Source organism: Grus americana, chromosome 1, assembly GCF_028858705.1.
Source record: "Grus americana isolate bGruAme1 chromosome 1, bGruAme1.mat, whole genome shotgun sequence".
In the NCBI taxonomy this organism is placed as follows: Eukaryota; Metazoa; Chordata; class Aves; order Gruiformes; family Gruidae; genus Grus; species Grus americana.
In genome coordinates, this window is record NC_072852.1 from 78,520,084 (window position 1) to 78,535,233 (window position 15,150).

Genomic DNA, 15,150 nt, shown 5'->3' on the forward strand with positions numbered 1-15,150 from the left:
AGCGAAGTAACATTTGCTGTGCTCACAAGGAGACAGAAGTCAGTAGGAGATTGTTGAGATATTAAAGGAGGTTAGCAATGTTTACTGTGTCATAGCTGAAAAGCACTCAATCTTTTCCTAATCAGGATTATGAGAAGTTCCTGGCAAAGTTCTCTCTTTGTTCACTCCCTTTTTTCTCCTCCTCCAATACAAAGAGGAGAACCTGACGGTATCTTTATTGTTTAATTCTCCTTGTCTGCTGCTGGAGTGCGTGTTACTGTCAGCCCAACTCTTCCCTAAAGTCTCAACTGATTCCCCAGCCAGAAGGTGCTATAACCAGCAGATCCCATTTGCCTTTCTATTGAGGCTGTCCCACGAAGGCTGCAAACTTTGCCCTTTCCTCTCAAACCCGCAATGCCTTTGGTCAGCAGCAGACTCTCCTAGAAATACTCCTAATTTACTGTCTCCCTACCTGAAATACCAACTGAGCTTGTAAACTAAAGACATCTCCCAAAGGTCTCTTCATCTGGGGTCAGAGCATGTATGTGAGAAAGTGAAATATTCATTAGTTGGATGCCAGATTATTTACATTTGTATCATGATCAACCAGGCAATAAGAGACTGGGGATGACATTCATCTCATCTAATTTTAGGTATTTACAGCTTGGAATACCATATCCACGTCTGAACTACTCATGTTGCGTTCTCTTTATAGTTGGTGGAGAGAATAAGCATATCCTGAGCATCATTTACCTGATCAGATCTAAATATCCTTTTTTAGGATGCAATGAAGTGCACCCTGGATGTGCCTGGTTTTCTCCAGCAACTATAGAATAAGGCCTGGATTTTCCTGTACATCTCTATTTGTACACATCTCACACATCCCACTCCCCATGTTCATTACCCCATTTTCTAGGAGCTAGTGCTGAATGAGCTTAAAAAATGGAGAGGTCAAGCTATAGAGTGACTGAACTTCTGAGAGCATCTTAATTTCACCTTCCGGTTCTGACCTCCCAGGTCGCTATGCTGCTGTCACTGCCATCATGAGTGTCTCCTCTCTCTTCACAGCAATTACAGAGAATTTAATCAAAAGGAAGGAATTGTTCACATGTTGTTCCCAGTTTTCTTCCTGTTACTTATTTCCCATCTCAGTAAAATACAGGCAATAGTAAAGTGTATATAAAAGCATAAATATTCTGTCTATTGATCTGCCTGTCCAACTGTGTAAAATAACTATCAACTATATAACAGCTGAACTCTTACCTTTGTTACATTTAATTTTGCTATAAGTAAAGGAAGGTGAAAAAAGTATCTTTCATTCCTCTTTTTTTCCCCAACTCCGCACAAATGTAACCCAAACAGCTTTCATAGAGCCGAGCAAAGGAGGACAGGTCACCTCACTGAGGCTTGTGTAATCTTCCACAGATTAAATCGTGAGGGTTACCAAAATATAGGCCTTAAAAATCATTACCAGGCACAAAAAATCATGATGTAGGCTTGAAAATGGATTATTTTTTATTTCTTTAGAACTTATGTTCTGCTTTTGAACTGAAATGGGACTATTTCAGCACCTGATGTGGAAGACTAGATAGCATTACTTGATAAAGTAGTAAGAAAAGTATGTAGATAAATGAAAGTGGGTCCTGGTCACATTTTCATTACACCTCTTAACTAGGACTTAACAAATTATCTAATAATTTTGAATGCCTTTGGTTTTGGTCCTCTCATAAGGGAAAATTGTTACATAGTATTAAGGATTCAGTCTTTAAAAATTAAGGCTTCTGTATTTTTTAACACTACTGGGTACCAACAGTGGAGTGGGAAAACCTTTTGCCTTTAAAAAAAAAAATACTTCAAAACATTTGAACTAAGAAGATTTTCTGTTGAAAGCATAGGTAGGAAGCAATGCACTACAGTAAATGAACAGTGAAAATTTCTATTTTGTTCCAACAGAATAAGTTTGGATGCATTTGTTTCAGATGACATGCTAAATTCTTGTACTAAACCCAAGGAAACCCAAATGGAATCAATGAACCAAAACCCTGGATTTAAAAAGCTGTTTATGCCATTCTGAGTCAAAAGTTCAATTCTGGCTGCTCTCCTTCCTCGGTGCATTCGAATCTGGATCCAAAAGTTTGTTGGAGCCAATCTCTAGACCAAATGACTAATAAAACTAACATCATGACACGCATGTATATATACACACATATCTCCTCTTTAACATGCGGAGTAGTAGCTGTGGACCAGGATTGCTTTAGATTTATTTTATGTACAAAGTGATTCAACTCTGTCTTCCCTGTCCTCCTCCCTTCTCCCAGTCTGGCCAAATCCTTGTGCTGCCTCCTACTGCTGCATCGCCAAATATTGCACAAAGGAAGATGGCATTATTGTTGTTATTAACCAAAAAGGTAAAAGGTTTTTACTTTTTCTCCCTGTGTCCATCAATCAAATTAAAAAGACAGTTTAAAAATTGATGCAAGCAAATGGCCTACAGAGTGCCCTTGTGCATTTTATAATTGCACCCAGCTGTGATTACAGTACCACAGAATATATTTTTGCTTTTTCTTTTCTTTTGGTACACTTCACTGGTGATTCACTCCCTAGAAGGGATTCACCCCTTTTAGGGGAGAGCGAGTTTACTGGTTTCATGACCTTTTATTTCTGCAGTAGAAATGGGTGAACTCACTTGGAATAAATATGAACCAAGCCAAAACATTACACAGGAAAAAATTAATTCCAAATCTGACCTTTCTTGAGTCTTGGGGGGGGGGGGGGAAGGTTGCTTTTCTCTCTGTCTTTTGACCGGTGTCTTACAGTTTGCAAGCACCAAAATACCACAGCAGGGACAGAATCACAGTGGCGCGGTCTCAGTGGGTGGCCCTGGCTGCCATTTTGTACCGCCTACCCTGAGGGCCACCTGAGGCTGGCATGGTGGTGGCCTGTGCTCTGCCCTGCCGGTGCCTGGTGTCAGGGCAAGGAGCAGGGCAGGGCCTGCGGGGGGTGACGATCGATCGATCGATCAATCGTTTCTGGTGAGCGGTAATGAAACCGCTTCCTTGGCGGCATCTCCTCAGGTCGGGCAGTGGTCATGTGCATCCTGCCCAAAGGAGGCCATAACAAGTCACACGGGGTTCTGTCATAAAGCTAAATTCTGCTTAAAAGCAACATGCCTGGAAGCACACCTTCTCAGACATTATGATGCCTTTTAATTTTTTTTCGTGTGTTTTATATGGCTGTTTTCAGGGCTTTCTCCCCATGCACTCCATGGATGGGGGTGCTCGACGCTGCCACAGCAGCCCCTGTGCTGCTGAGGGGGACACGCAAGCCCAGCCTGGCCTGGCCACCCTCCAGGCATCCTCGTCACCTCAGGTCTTCAGCCCTTCAGGTATCATCAAGCTGAAACCTGGCATGTGGCTCAGGTGGGCTTGGGGAAGAAAAACAAGTAGGCTGATACAAACAGGTTTGTCAGATTTTATGAGTCAGGGTGAGCAGCGGCTGTAGTTTCTCCGTGAGGCTGAGCTTTGTCCTGTGATCTTCCCTTCAGCGATCACTCTGTCTCACTGTGAACATGTCAACTTGGTGAAGTTTGGTACCAACCTATTTATAAAGCCCAAAGTATCTTAAAAGGACTTGAGATAGAGATTTCAGCATGGAGCTCACCACTGTCTGGGCTTCCCTGCTCATTAGAGGTTTTAAATTTATTTGTTTTTTCCAATGACATTCCCAAACTAGAGTATGCTCCACAGGAAGCGATTCAAGTAAGTGCTGGCTGCAAGCTGGGAACTACCTGCCTACAGCTTTCTGTATGAAGGAGCTGTGCATCCTAGAAACGTGGCCCAGGGCCTGCAGTAGCAGATCCCAGTGGTTCATCAGAGCATCTGGAAGCCTTGCTCTAGATAAGTCCTTCAACTTTTCTGCTTCAGAGTGGGGGAGCTCTGTCTGCGTGGGCTTTCAAACTGCTGGCCCTAGAGCAGCAAGCTCTAAAGACTCTGGATGGCTTATAGTTCCTGATGCTATGAAGCCTAAAACCTTTGTGGTCCCAGCAATTTTCTGAGAGAAAAAAAAAGAGAAAAAAATGTTAGTTTTCCATATGCTTAGAGAACTTGAACTGTTTTGCAATGAAAAGTTAACATAGCCTGAATTTGGAGAACAGATCATTTGAAATGACTAAAGAAAGCCTGGTGAACAAGAAAGCTAGCTGGTGCAGCAGGACTCATCAGGAAAGATACCACAAAGCTGCTGAAGGTGCACAAACTTGAATGACACCTCTGTTCTTCCACTGCATCCCTCAGTAGCTTGAGGTGGCTGGTGTTTATGCTGACTTTAGGGAGTGAGGAGTACCTCGACTAGTTGTTACTACCTGGTGGGGAAAAAAAAAAATATTTGCCTTACCTCCTCGATAACAAGGTGTTCCTTCCAGGTGATAACTCAGTTATGTCATGTTGATGTCTGATTGAAGATTGAGACTGGCTAATGAGCTGGAGTGAGAATGACAGGAGTTTTTCCTAACCTTGCCATGGAGTCTAAAAAATTCCAGTACTCTGCCCTTTGAGATAAGTTATTTCCCAGAGTATCCTGAGAAAACACTGATGTGACACATACTGGGAGATCATAGCACTGGGCCTGCTGACCTGGTGAAATGAAGATTTAAAGGTACAAGTGTAAAATAATTTGTGTAATGAAGGCCTTTTTTACCCTTGCTGTTTCCACTGCCCAGTATCTCAGTCTACAGGGACTGTCTCGGCACATGTCTATGAAAAGATAGCAAAAGGTACCCATTTTTAAGTTCCTAATGAAGGCTCTACCATACTGAATGCTACAGAGTCCAACTACACAGCTAGGTGTTGCAATTTTGGATTATCTTTATAATCTCTGGTGTTTTTTCCATTCGGAAAAATATCCTTGTGATGCCAAGGGAGAATGATAAATTTTCTGAAAAAATCCATTTGTATTGAAGGCTGGGCTTTTGTGACTTTTACAGGGCTACAAGATTTGTTCCAGAGAGCTATAGTACCATTTGAGTAACAGCAGCATAGTACCACCAGAGTCAAAGATCCCCCAAATTTGCAGAGTTGTCTCTTGCATTCCACAGTACTGAAGTGACCTCCCTGACTTATGCACAGGAGGTGGCAGTAATCTCAAGGTATGGTTCATGTTTCCAGCCGTGCTCACATTCTCATAAAGAATATCACACAATCGATATCCTGGCTTTGAGAGCAAAGCCAGGATATCACTCGTAACTAACAGCTGGCCACCACTGGAGTTTATTAGAAACTCAGCTAGTTACTGAAGTGGATTCTTTATCTTGGTGACCTTCCAAGGCAATCAGAGCCTTCTTGGAAGACCTTGAATCAGAAATGTTTGCATATAAGAAAAATAGCACTGCGCAGCACACAATTCTGATCTCCCAGGGTTCACAGATTTGGAAGGCGCTGTACCATATATAACTGGAGAAGACAGCACAGAGATACTGTAGCTGCTACATCAAGGTCATGGTGTTCTGGGATCCAATTAAAATTATGCAAGATAGGCAATTTAGGAAAGAATTCACATAGAGCTCAGGAAGGAAAAAAGTTGTACACGTTAGGAGCCCAGTTACTTTGTAAGATTAATTTTCCACTATCTCATGATCTTGTAATAAAAGCACAAAGTATTTTAAACGTTTGATTTGCTTACTGATTAGAACCCTTGAGACCTTACTTTCTAAATCACCATTAGAGGTTTGACTTCCATTTAACAGCAAAGTTGCAGGCTTGCCTTGGAGTATACACTGGTTGCAGTGGGTTGTGAATTCGGTGCATGGGCAGCAGTGAAACCTGGAATGGGCATGTCTGAAACCCACCTCTTTCCCTGGAGGTGATGTGAAAAGAAAAGGTGGTAATGCCGCAGGTCCTTTGATCCAGACCATTGATCTCACCTCCTCCAGCATAACCATCATGCTCATCGAGATCGCTGCGCTATCTTTAATTCCGAGAACCTGTGAAGAGATAACGAGGAATTATACTGCGAGCTCGGGGAATTGCCATTTGATGGAAAGCTTGATATTTTGGATAGGGGTGTAACAGGCCTGTTCCTATCCTAGTTCTCTCCCAGTTCCTATGTCCTGAAGGACAAGGATAAGAGATTTAGCTGTCTACTGTATTCTAAGAACCGTTTATATTGTTATGCTCTGTAAACCAAAAACTGCTGTTGGCAAAGGGGATGGAATTTCATAGATGCTTTAAGCAAAGGTTTCCTTACAGGTATTGCTAGATTCATGACCTGTGTTAGATTAGGTTGGTGACTGGGGACTTATTCTGAGCTCAGGGCCTTGTTTTACTAGTTTGAGTACAAGCACTGAGTGAAAAGGGTAAAGAGCAGCTCACAGTCCAAACAGGCAAGATGAAGACTTGATTCCCTTAAAACCAGCCAAAGAGTAGTTTGCAAACACTGTGTTAGCACCAGCATTTTGGTCTCCTTTTTCTTGTCCTTTCCCTTTCCTTTATATTTAAAAACTTTGCCTGAGGAAGAATTAGCTAACTAAGAAAGACAAGAAAGGAAGAGGGAGCACAAGAGCAAAGGGTGATGGAGAAGCAGGAAGGGAGCGAGGTGGGGAGACCGAGAGGCTCAGTTGGTGAACAGATAAGAAATGTCGTCCAGCAGAAAAATGTGGAAAGAAAGTCGACATGGATGGCTGCTTGAGTCCAGATGGCCCTTTGCTCAGATGCCGGTTGGTCTCTGCTGAGAAAGTTTCCTAGGCACATTCATGCTGCTCTGTTTCACACAGAGCAAAACTGGGAAGGGAAGGTCCCAGAAATTGGTCTTGATCCTCTGCAGGTTGCAGTGACTACGGGTGTCCTTGTTTGATGCAAGCCAGTGTATCTCCAGGGAAGGCAGTGGAACTGCAGCAGCCATGGCTGCCTGCCAATTGGGCCTGAAGCTTTGTAGGAATGACTGTGCTTGCAGGTGTTGCTGCAGAAATGGTGAGGGGGGGCACAGCATCCCTTTCTAATGGTAGTCAAAGGACTTATTTTTGGGGTCGCCTTCTGCTTGCTTAGCAAGGAGATACTGTCTTGAGCGTTTCTTCTTTTTCACAGTGTAAAAGATAAAGAAACCCTGTGAGTCCTACATGCAGTTGAAGGAGAGAAACCTCAACTCTGTCTGAAGGGAGGCAACTGTGATCATGTAGGCATTATTGGCCACAGGATGCATAAGTACAGGAGTACACAGGAGGTGTTTCAGAGGTTGAGGAGATGGCTCAGTAAGCCCAGCTGCCCTCCTATAAATCAGAGCTTGGCTGTGGTGAGAGCAGAAATAAAGGACTAGCAAAACCAAGCCTGTCCTGTGACCAGCCCCAGCAAACAACAGGCAGAAACTGCCCTTGAGAGTGCCTTTATCTCCAGAAGTTGCAGAGAGTCAGTGGGATGGAGGAGGAAGGGTGTTTGGTTTCATACTTTCTTTATTCTCTTTATTCTTTGTTTTCTGATGATAAAGGAGCTTTATGTGAATATTGTAGCAAAGGAATTGATGAGTCATTAAGGTTTGCAACTTCATTTCCCCTCCGCTCCTTTTATTTTTTTTTTTCTGATACTTGCGTCTCCTTCTTCCTGCCCGCCTTGCCCCTCCTCTGCTGGCGCAGCAGGACGTGCTGTGCCTTTAAGAAGTGTGGGTTTTTCAGAAGACTAATTCCTGAGCTTTGGCATGTGTTGAGGCATGTCCTAAGTTTTGTGGTGTGGTTTATGAAAAACTAAAGTGCATTTGTATAGGGAGGTTTTTAACTCCTTTCTGCCATAGATACGCTTTACCTCTTTGTTCTTCACTTGCAGAGCGTACACCATTCAGCATTTCCATAAGGATTTCTGCTCTCTTCTCCAAAAAAGGAGGGGAGATTAAGTGAAGTAGCAGGCTTTTTTAAAATTTTTTTTTCAATTAAAATGCATATTTATTGAGTTGTTTTTTGTATAGCAAAGCTCTGGTGAATAAAGCTGAGATAGCAAATTCTCCTGCTGATTGTATCCTCCCACTGGCACCAATATCGCTGCAGTGTTAACCTGTCATTGCAGTAGCAGAACAGAGTAGCTGAAGACATGTTGACCCACAGCAGTCACAGCATTGGCAGCTTCATTATGAATTTCATATATTGTGAATTTCTTACTGTTCCCATTCACCAACATTACTTTTTGCTTCCTTTCCCCTCTCATCACAGTCAAAAAGAAAAAACTTGTAAGTACAATTGTACTGTAAAAATTAGTATAGCATTATGTAAATAAAATGTAGGGCTTTTTCTCCTTTTCTCCTTTTTTTTTTTTGTTTTAGCAAATCTCATTCTTTTGAAAGCAAGTGTATGCTTCGGGAGGTCTGCCTGGGTTTTTTTAAACATTTTCTAGGGGCAGCAGTGTGATCTTTAAACCACAGCTCCCAGCGAGAATGTTGCAGGCGTTACAGGCATACCAGCAGGTTAACTACAGAGTTACCCTTGGTGATTATTGTATAAGTCCTGGATCTGCATGCTAACGTTGTCTTGTAATAACAGCATAAAACCTCTTGGGCTGTCAGCCTATATTCATGTAGCTGTACGTTGTTTTAAGCCTCAAGATAGCAAGCAAGTCCAGGTAAGCAGAATTCCCCTACATCTCCAGCACCATGGCGGCTCTGGGACTTGCCATGCAGTCACCCGCAGGATGTGGGCCCCACAGATGAAAGAACGGTTTCTAGTAGACACAGGCCTGTTTTTATGAGCAGAGATGTTGGAGGGGAAGGGAAGGAGCAGGAGCTAGGGCTGGATGTGCCTTCCACACTGAGGTGGTTGCGTGGCTTTGATTAAATCACTTAACCTTTGAGCTGCAGGTTTCTTGTGAGTGAAATAGTGGTATTAGCACCGTGTACGGCATGCTGGGATTAAATGAATTAAGTAACAGTACTTTACAGTCTCAGCTCTGTAAATGTGCTGAGTGCAGTTGTTCTATTTAAGAAGCTTGTAGTGCTGGTTATTGAGCCTACGGGAGGGCCCCTGCCAATCCCCTGTCCTCCCCTCCCTCCCAATTAGTCTGGTCAGTGCTCTTATCCCTCTCCATGACCAATAGCGAGCAACCTCTGCTGCTTAGTCTCTCTATCTTGAAGCAGTGCTGTATTGCGACAACTCTTTTCAGAAGTGGCTATAGAGGAACGGCCGCATTGCAAGCCCTGGCGAGGAGCTCTGTCGTATACATCACCCTCTGGCCGCCTGGGCTCAGGGAGTCCTTGGCTGCTGAGTCCCTGCAGCATCCCCTCAGTAGTGTGCTGGAATGGGAGGTGGAGGTCCTGCGATCTCTTGACATCTCTGCCACCTGCTCATGGGTGGCCTGGGCAAGTCACATCACCTTTCTCTTCTCCACTGTTCATGCTGAAGCGCGGATCATTATCTTTTACCTTCATACCCAAGAGCTGCTCAGGGCTGAATTAATGAATGCAGTGAAGTCAAGGATGTCTATGGATGCACAGCACAATGTAAATGTGAAGTATTACTCGGTAATTATGGGTGGAGGTAACCCTTGTTGAAAAGAATTAATTTTATCATAAATCAACATTTGATCAGGTGGAATTGTAGGAAGAAGTGTAGAGAAAGCCTGCCCTCTCTTACCTCAATCTGAAATTTTTCAGGAGACTGGAATGCTGCTTCTCCCATGTGCTTTGTGCATGCGTCGACTCTGAATCTAGTACTGGTTACTGAGATTGATGGGGTGGCATAAAAATAGTCTGACTTCTATAGGCGTAATATTTCAACATACGGAGGGAAAGAGGTCTTTTTTTTTCTTCCTTCTCTTGGGATTCAGCATTTTATGAGGAAGCCAAGTACTGCTTTTTGCAGTGTTGTCTGGCGTATCCCAAGGTTGACACAGCAGCTCCTTGGGTTCAGTTTAGCAAGTTGAGGATTTTAAGAAAAAAAAATCAGATGAAATGTTACTATGTAACTGCTGACATACTGGCATCATCAGGGTACCCTTTATAAAGTCTCTGGTGCTGCCGAAGTATCAAAGAGTTAAACATTCCAAAGGTTTAATCCAGTATAATAACATTTTGCAAGGCCTATCAAATTCACAGCAAGTGAGAAGCAGAAAAGCAGCTGAGCTAGGTGGAAAATGAAATTAGATGGAATTACATTGCCACAGGTTTATCTAACTAGTTGTTTCACTTAACAGGGTAGACGCATGTTTATCTGAGCCCTCAGCAGAAGCTCAGACTGAGTTGTGCTCCCTTGCTCTCCTGGGCTGTATTATCCACAGAAATGGAGTGCCCTTCATCCGATTTGAACAAAGCAGTGTTCTGCTGTATCTATTTTTGGTCACTGATTTGTATGCTGTAGAAGCCATCTCATTCCTTAGAATACAGCCATATATTGTTGTGTTTGTTTTCCTTTCGCTGCTGTGTACATAGTGGATTGTTGTTCGTTTGTTTGGAGGATTTAAACATCTGGAAGAGACTGGGGATAGCAGTGTCTTTGTACGGAGGTTAGATGTGGAGCTGCAGGTCCCTTCCGAAGTGAAATGTTACATGCCATCTACTGTGATGCTCATTTTGTATACCTGAGGGCTTTGGTGTGGGAAGGACAATCAATATAAATAACGCTAATCTACGCAGCTGGCTAGAACTACTGCTGCTAAAACTAGCACAAGGTAAAAATGGATTTATTTCCCGAGGTAGTTCTGCAACTGGTTCTCACGGAGGTAATACCAAATATAAATTTTGGAAGTAAGTATTTATATGCAGTAAGCTTAGCTGAGTTTGGGTGAGTAGTGAGAGGAATCAGTTTTTACTAAGGTATGTCAGTATAATGATGCACATAGGGCAGATCTCGCTGTGAGAAATTCAGTTTTCCTGTAATGGAAGCTTTGCCATATTATTTGGACAAAACAAATCCAATTATAGCCCAAATCTAGACAATAGGTTATCACAGCTGAAAAGAGTAAGTAGAAAGTGGGGAAGAAAAGATAAGGTAAGTTCTTCTGTATTGCAGCCCCCTTCCAGTGAGTGGAAGGTTACTCTGCAAGGAGCCCTTCTGGCTTTTACCAGACTATTTGCAGCCCAATGCCGTAGGAACAGAAGAGCAGCTCTTATGCTCTGGCTGAGTCCACTGCAAACGGTTTCTTTTCTGAGAAAGCTAATCGCTGTTTTGTTGCATTACTTCTCAGCAGATGAGCTGGGCACTCCTGAATTTAAAACAGAAGTGTGAGTGAGTGACAGCGAGCTAAGCACGGCGGGCTGGAGTCTTGTAGCAGCATATCCTTCAGCTCCAGTGCTGCAGTCAGAGAGAGAAAGAAGATTTTTCCTTTGAAGATAAGACACCTGGGGCTTTTGTAGAAACTAAGTATGCCCCGAGTTGTGCAGCTGTTATCTCAATATAAAAAAAAAAAAGCAGAGAAAGACAAAGCGTCTGGCTCTTCTGTGTACCACCAAAAATTCCTCAAAATGCTAAAACCCAAACTAGCACTTTTCATTCTGCAGTCATGTTGCTTGCGAGTACATTCTGTCTTGTGGCTTATGTGACACTTTCAGCTGAAGCAGCCTCTGAGGTGAGCCGTGAGGCTGTGCTGTGTGTGTACGGGAGTGTGCGTATGTATATGTATGAGCGAGGGAGCGAGAGCGCGTGTGTGCAGTGTCGTAACGTGGCAGGGCACAGGCAGTTATGAAACTTTCCAATAAAGTCTCAGTGCGTCAGTATTGGTTGCTTGGGTGTTGTTTTTTTTTTTTTTCCTGTCCGTTGCCCTCCAGTTTCATTTCCATTTGTGAGTGCAGAGAGAGAGGGTGAGGTTGAGAAATGCTAACAGACCCCCCCAAGCCGCTGGAGGAGCCGAGCAGTTCCCACGACAGGTGGAGCACGCCGCCGCGGCGCTGAGCAAGATTCCCGGGTCGTGGTGCCCGGGGACAGGGGGAGGGGAAGCCCTCGCAAAGGGCCCCTTCAAAGGGCTGCAGCAGCAGCCAGAAGTTCGACTTTTATTTTTTGAAAGGACTGGTGAAATTATTAACCACAGTTGATGACGTCAGAGTTGATCTGATTAAAGGTTTGTTTTCTTGCTGGCAGAGGTGTGCTCCGTAGAGACTGGTTCTCTCTTCTTTTTTTTTTTTAAGTTTCTTTTTTGAACAGCAAACGGAGGGAACTGCTCGCATTGCTGCTGCTGCTGCTGCCGCTGCTGCTGCTCCAGCTGCGTGTGTGTGTGTGTAAACAGGATGGTGTATCTGTAGCTGCCACGCGCAAACACACATTTGACCATGAGGACTCTTCGCAGGTTGAAGTTCATGAGTTCGCCCAGCCTCAGTGATCTGGGCAAGAGAGAGCAGGCAGCCTTGGATGAGCGGGGGACCCAGCAGCGACGGGCCTGCTCCAACGCTACCTGGAACAGGTAAGGTCTCGCTCAATGTGCCAACTCCCCTGCAGCCTCCTCGGGCTTCCGCGGCTGTGATTAACGTGTGGGTAGCCGCTCTGTCGGCTTGAAGGCTAGGCTGCCTTGCTCCCAGCTCGGCAAGGTTACAGTACGTCAGGCTTCTGCGTTAGTGCGTTACACGTACCGGAGTTCGCGTTCAAGTAAAAGACGGGAGCGGCTTTTTTCCCTGTTGCTGTTAACCTTTCTCTGAAGGCTGATAGGAAAGAGCCTTTCCTGCAGATGGCTCAGCCTGCTCTTCCTTGTCACGGACAAGGACTTATTTCACAAGGTCCAGCTACAAATATGTCTTTGTGTCTATCTAGATATTCAAGGTTGATTTGGTTTATTTTGGTTAAAAAAAATTTACATGTACACAACTATTAAAATACATTATTTTTATCTGCATAACTATATATATTGCTGGTTATTGATACAGATATGACAAAGTCTACTCAATATGCTCACATTAATACAAATATCTGTGTGTGTGTGTATGCGTGCGCACGCAAGTACACGCACTTTGCACGGGGAAAAATAAGCACTGATTGTTTTCTTTATTGTGTTTATACATCTGAATTTTATTACCATTTGACAAAAAAAAAACCCCACACGCAAACATTTTGTTGAGAATGTGTCACTTAGCACAGATATTCAGAAAGCATCTTCATGACCATTTTGGTGACACTCTTAAAGATGAGTCTAAGTCTCTTAAGTTGTTAGGAATTATATTATGTCCTTTTTGAAAATGAAATGTCATCTCCTGGGTCAGAGCTCGGAAGGCGTAATTTGTAATGTTTTATAATTGTATAGTGGTACAGCTGTAGGAAGAAAAATACCAGTGAACTATAGACACATTTGTTAAAAGTATTTGAGTTCTAAGCCAAAAAAATAATTATGAAATTTCACATCTTCTGTCCCTCTCACCACTTGATTTGTGGTTTCATGCTGGCATTATGAATTAGTTGTTTAATGCCAGCAGCACACCAAGCACTGAAACTATACTGGTCACAAAAGAGACCAAGTTTCTGCTCAAAATCCATGCTATTTGTATGACCTGGAGTTGCCCCCAAGGTCTGGATGGTGGTGGTAATTAAAGCCTAGATTGAGCCACCTTGACTTATGCCAGTTGGGGTTTCACTAGGCCAGTTGCCCAATAGGAAGCAGCAGGGAGTAAGATACTCCTTGGTGTGAACCAAGGTGACAGAATACAGTCCCCAAAGCCTTTTTGTGATGGTGTGCTGACAACTTTTGTTGGCAGGGATTAGCGTTCCCAGGTCTTGCTTGCAGGGAGAGAGCCGTGGAGGCGGATGCGAATAGAGAGCAGGTCAGGCACCAGGCTTTCTGGAAGGGGGAGAGCTCCAGGCTTAGGGGCTGTTGATACTCACACCAGAGAGTTTTCCTAAGTGAGCTGGAGCAAGAGTTTGTTATCTGTAATTCAGACAAGACAGGTATAGCTCAGGCCAGAAGGGGTTGCCTGTCAGCAAGCTAGACTTCTGCGTGTTTCATCAAACGATTAGACAACTGTCCCATCGCCTGTTCCTGGAATAAGTCTCCAGAAGTAATCCTGTTGCTGCTTTGCGTGAACTCAGGCCTAACTTCCTTTCCTGCCATGGGCTGCCTTTTCCCTGTGCAGGGATCCCTGCTGTTCGGTGGCACGTGCCTCTGAAACTCCTTGGGAGTGTTGGCAGAGCTGCTGTCGCGCAGCGGCAGGCTGTTGCTACCTGCAGTGGCGAGTCAAGTGGGCACCACGTGCCTGCGCTGACAGCTGCCTAAAGCTATGGCAAGTAATGCAGATTACGAGCCAGCTGCACTGCATGGGCAAAGGGAAGGCCCTTTATTTCTTGTTTAATAGTGCAAGGCTTTCTCTGGAATGGAAGAGAGAGTGACGGTAATTCTTCTTTCAGGCGCAATAAGACTTGTATCCTCTCTGGAGTTTATCCTCAGGAAAGCCAGGGCTTAAGTGAGGTTGGATTAGTTGTATTAGTAAATTAGCCACTGTAGCTTCTGCCTATCACCACTGCGTTCCCACGTTGGCATGCGTAACAGGGTCTGGTCTTGAGGCAGTTGGTGTTCGGCTCTCCTGGGGAGACGGTAACATCGATGTGGCAAACTGGGCATCTAAACTTTGCCTCGCCAGAAATCTTGTGTGGGTTTTGAAAATCTTGGGCTGTGGAAGGTTTTTTTATTTTTCCCCTGCAAAATTAAAACACCCCAACAGAAGACTAGCATACCATACTTTGGTTTATGGGAATATTTGTTCTTCCAAACGAAAGGATTGCCTTTGCTGTTTCATTCTGTGCAATATCGAGCGTAAGAGCTTACTGATCAAGGAAGTCGAGGTGCACCAGCAGAGCTCTTCCCTCTCACCAAGCCTGGCACTTCTGTATTTAAATGTCTGCTGGTTTCTTGCCTAATGTTAGCAGCTGTGCCTGGGTGTGGCACGTGTGTATCTGCTTCTGAAAGAGGCTTTGAACCAAGTTCATCAAAACTCACGTGGGGAGAGGCGAAGCACAACCCCACAGCAGGCCCTGCCCCACATGAGACTGCTGAAGATGCTGCCTCGGCCCTGCCAGAGACCACGCTGAAATGCTGCGAAGCCGGAGTTTTGCTGGTAGGGTCTTCTGCAAGGTAGCAGCTCCGTCACTGTGGGCTTTTTCTGAGGAGGATGTGCGGCTCCCCTTCTGCAATCAGCTTGTGTGTGTGGCTGGTTTGGCTGCCCAGCGACGTCCCCTCCACCACCTCGGCTCTGTTCACACAGGTCTCAGCCCTCAGCCTGTTTATACCAGAGGATGCC

At 44.3% G+C, this 15,150-nt stretch overlaps 1 protein-coding gene across 8 annotated transcripts in view; it reads left to right on the forward strand.

The window, feature by feature from the left end:
* Nucleotides 1–15,150, forward strand: part of PRR5 (proline rich 5) — a 94,817-nt gene that overhangs the window by 26,243 nt on the left and 53,424 nt on the right. For 4 of the 8 annotated variants that reach the window (XM_054834498.1, XM_054834481.1, XM_054834533.1 and 1 more), the window contains one exon: nucleotides 12,064–12,335. In XM_054834498.1, coding sequence (XP_054690473.1) covers nucleotides 12,205–12,335 — 131 coding nt within the window. In that variant the 5' untranslated portion in view covers nucleotides 12,064–12,204. Of the gene's footprint in view, nucleotides 1–11,733; nucleotides 12,336–15,150 lie in introns of those variants that run through there. The other 4 variants (XM_054834511.1, XM_054834516.1, XM_054834524.1 and 1 more) reach the window with 3 other exon arrangements.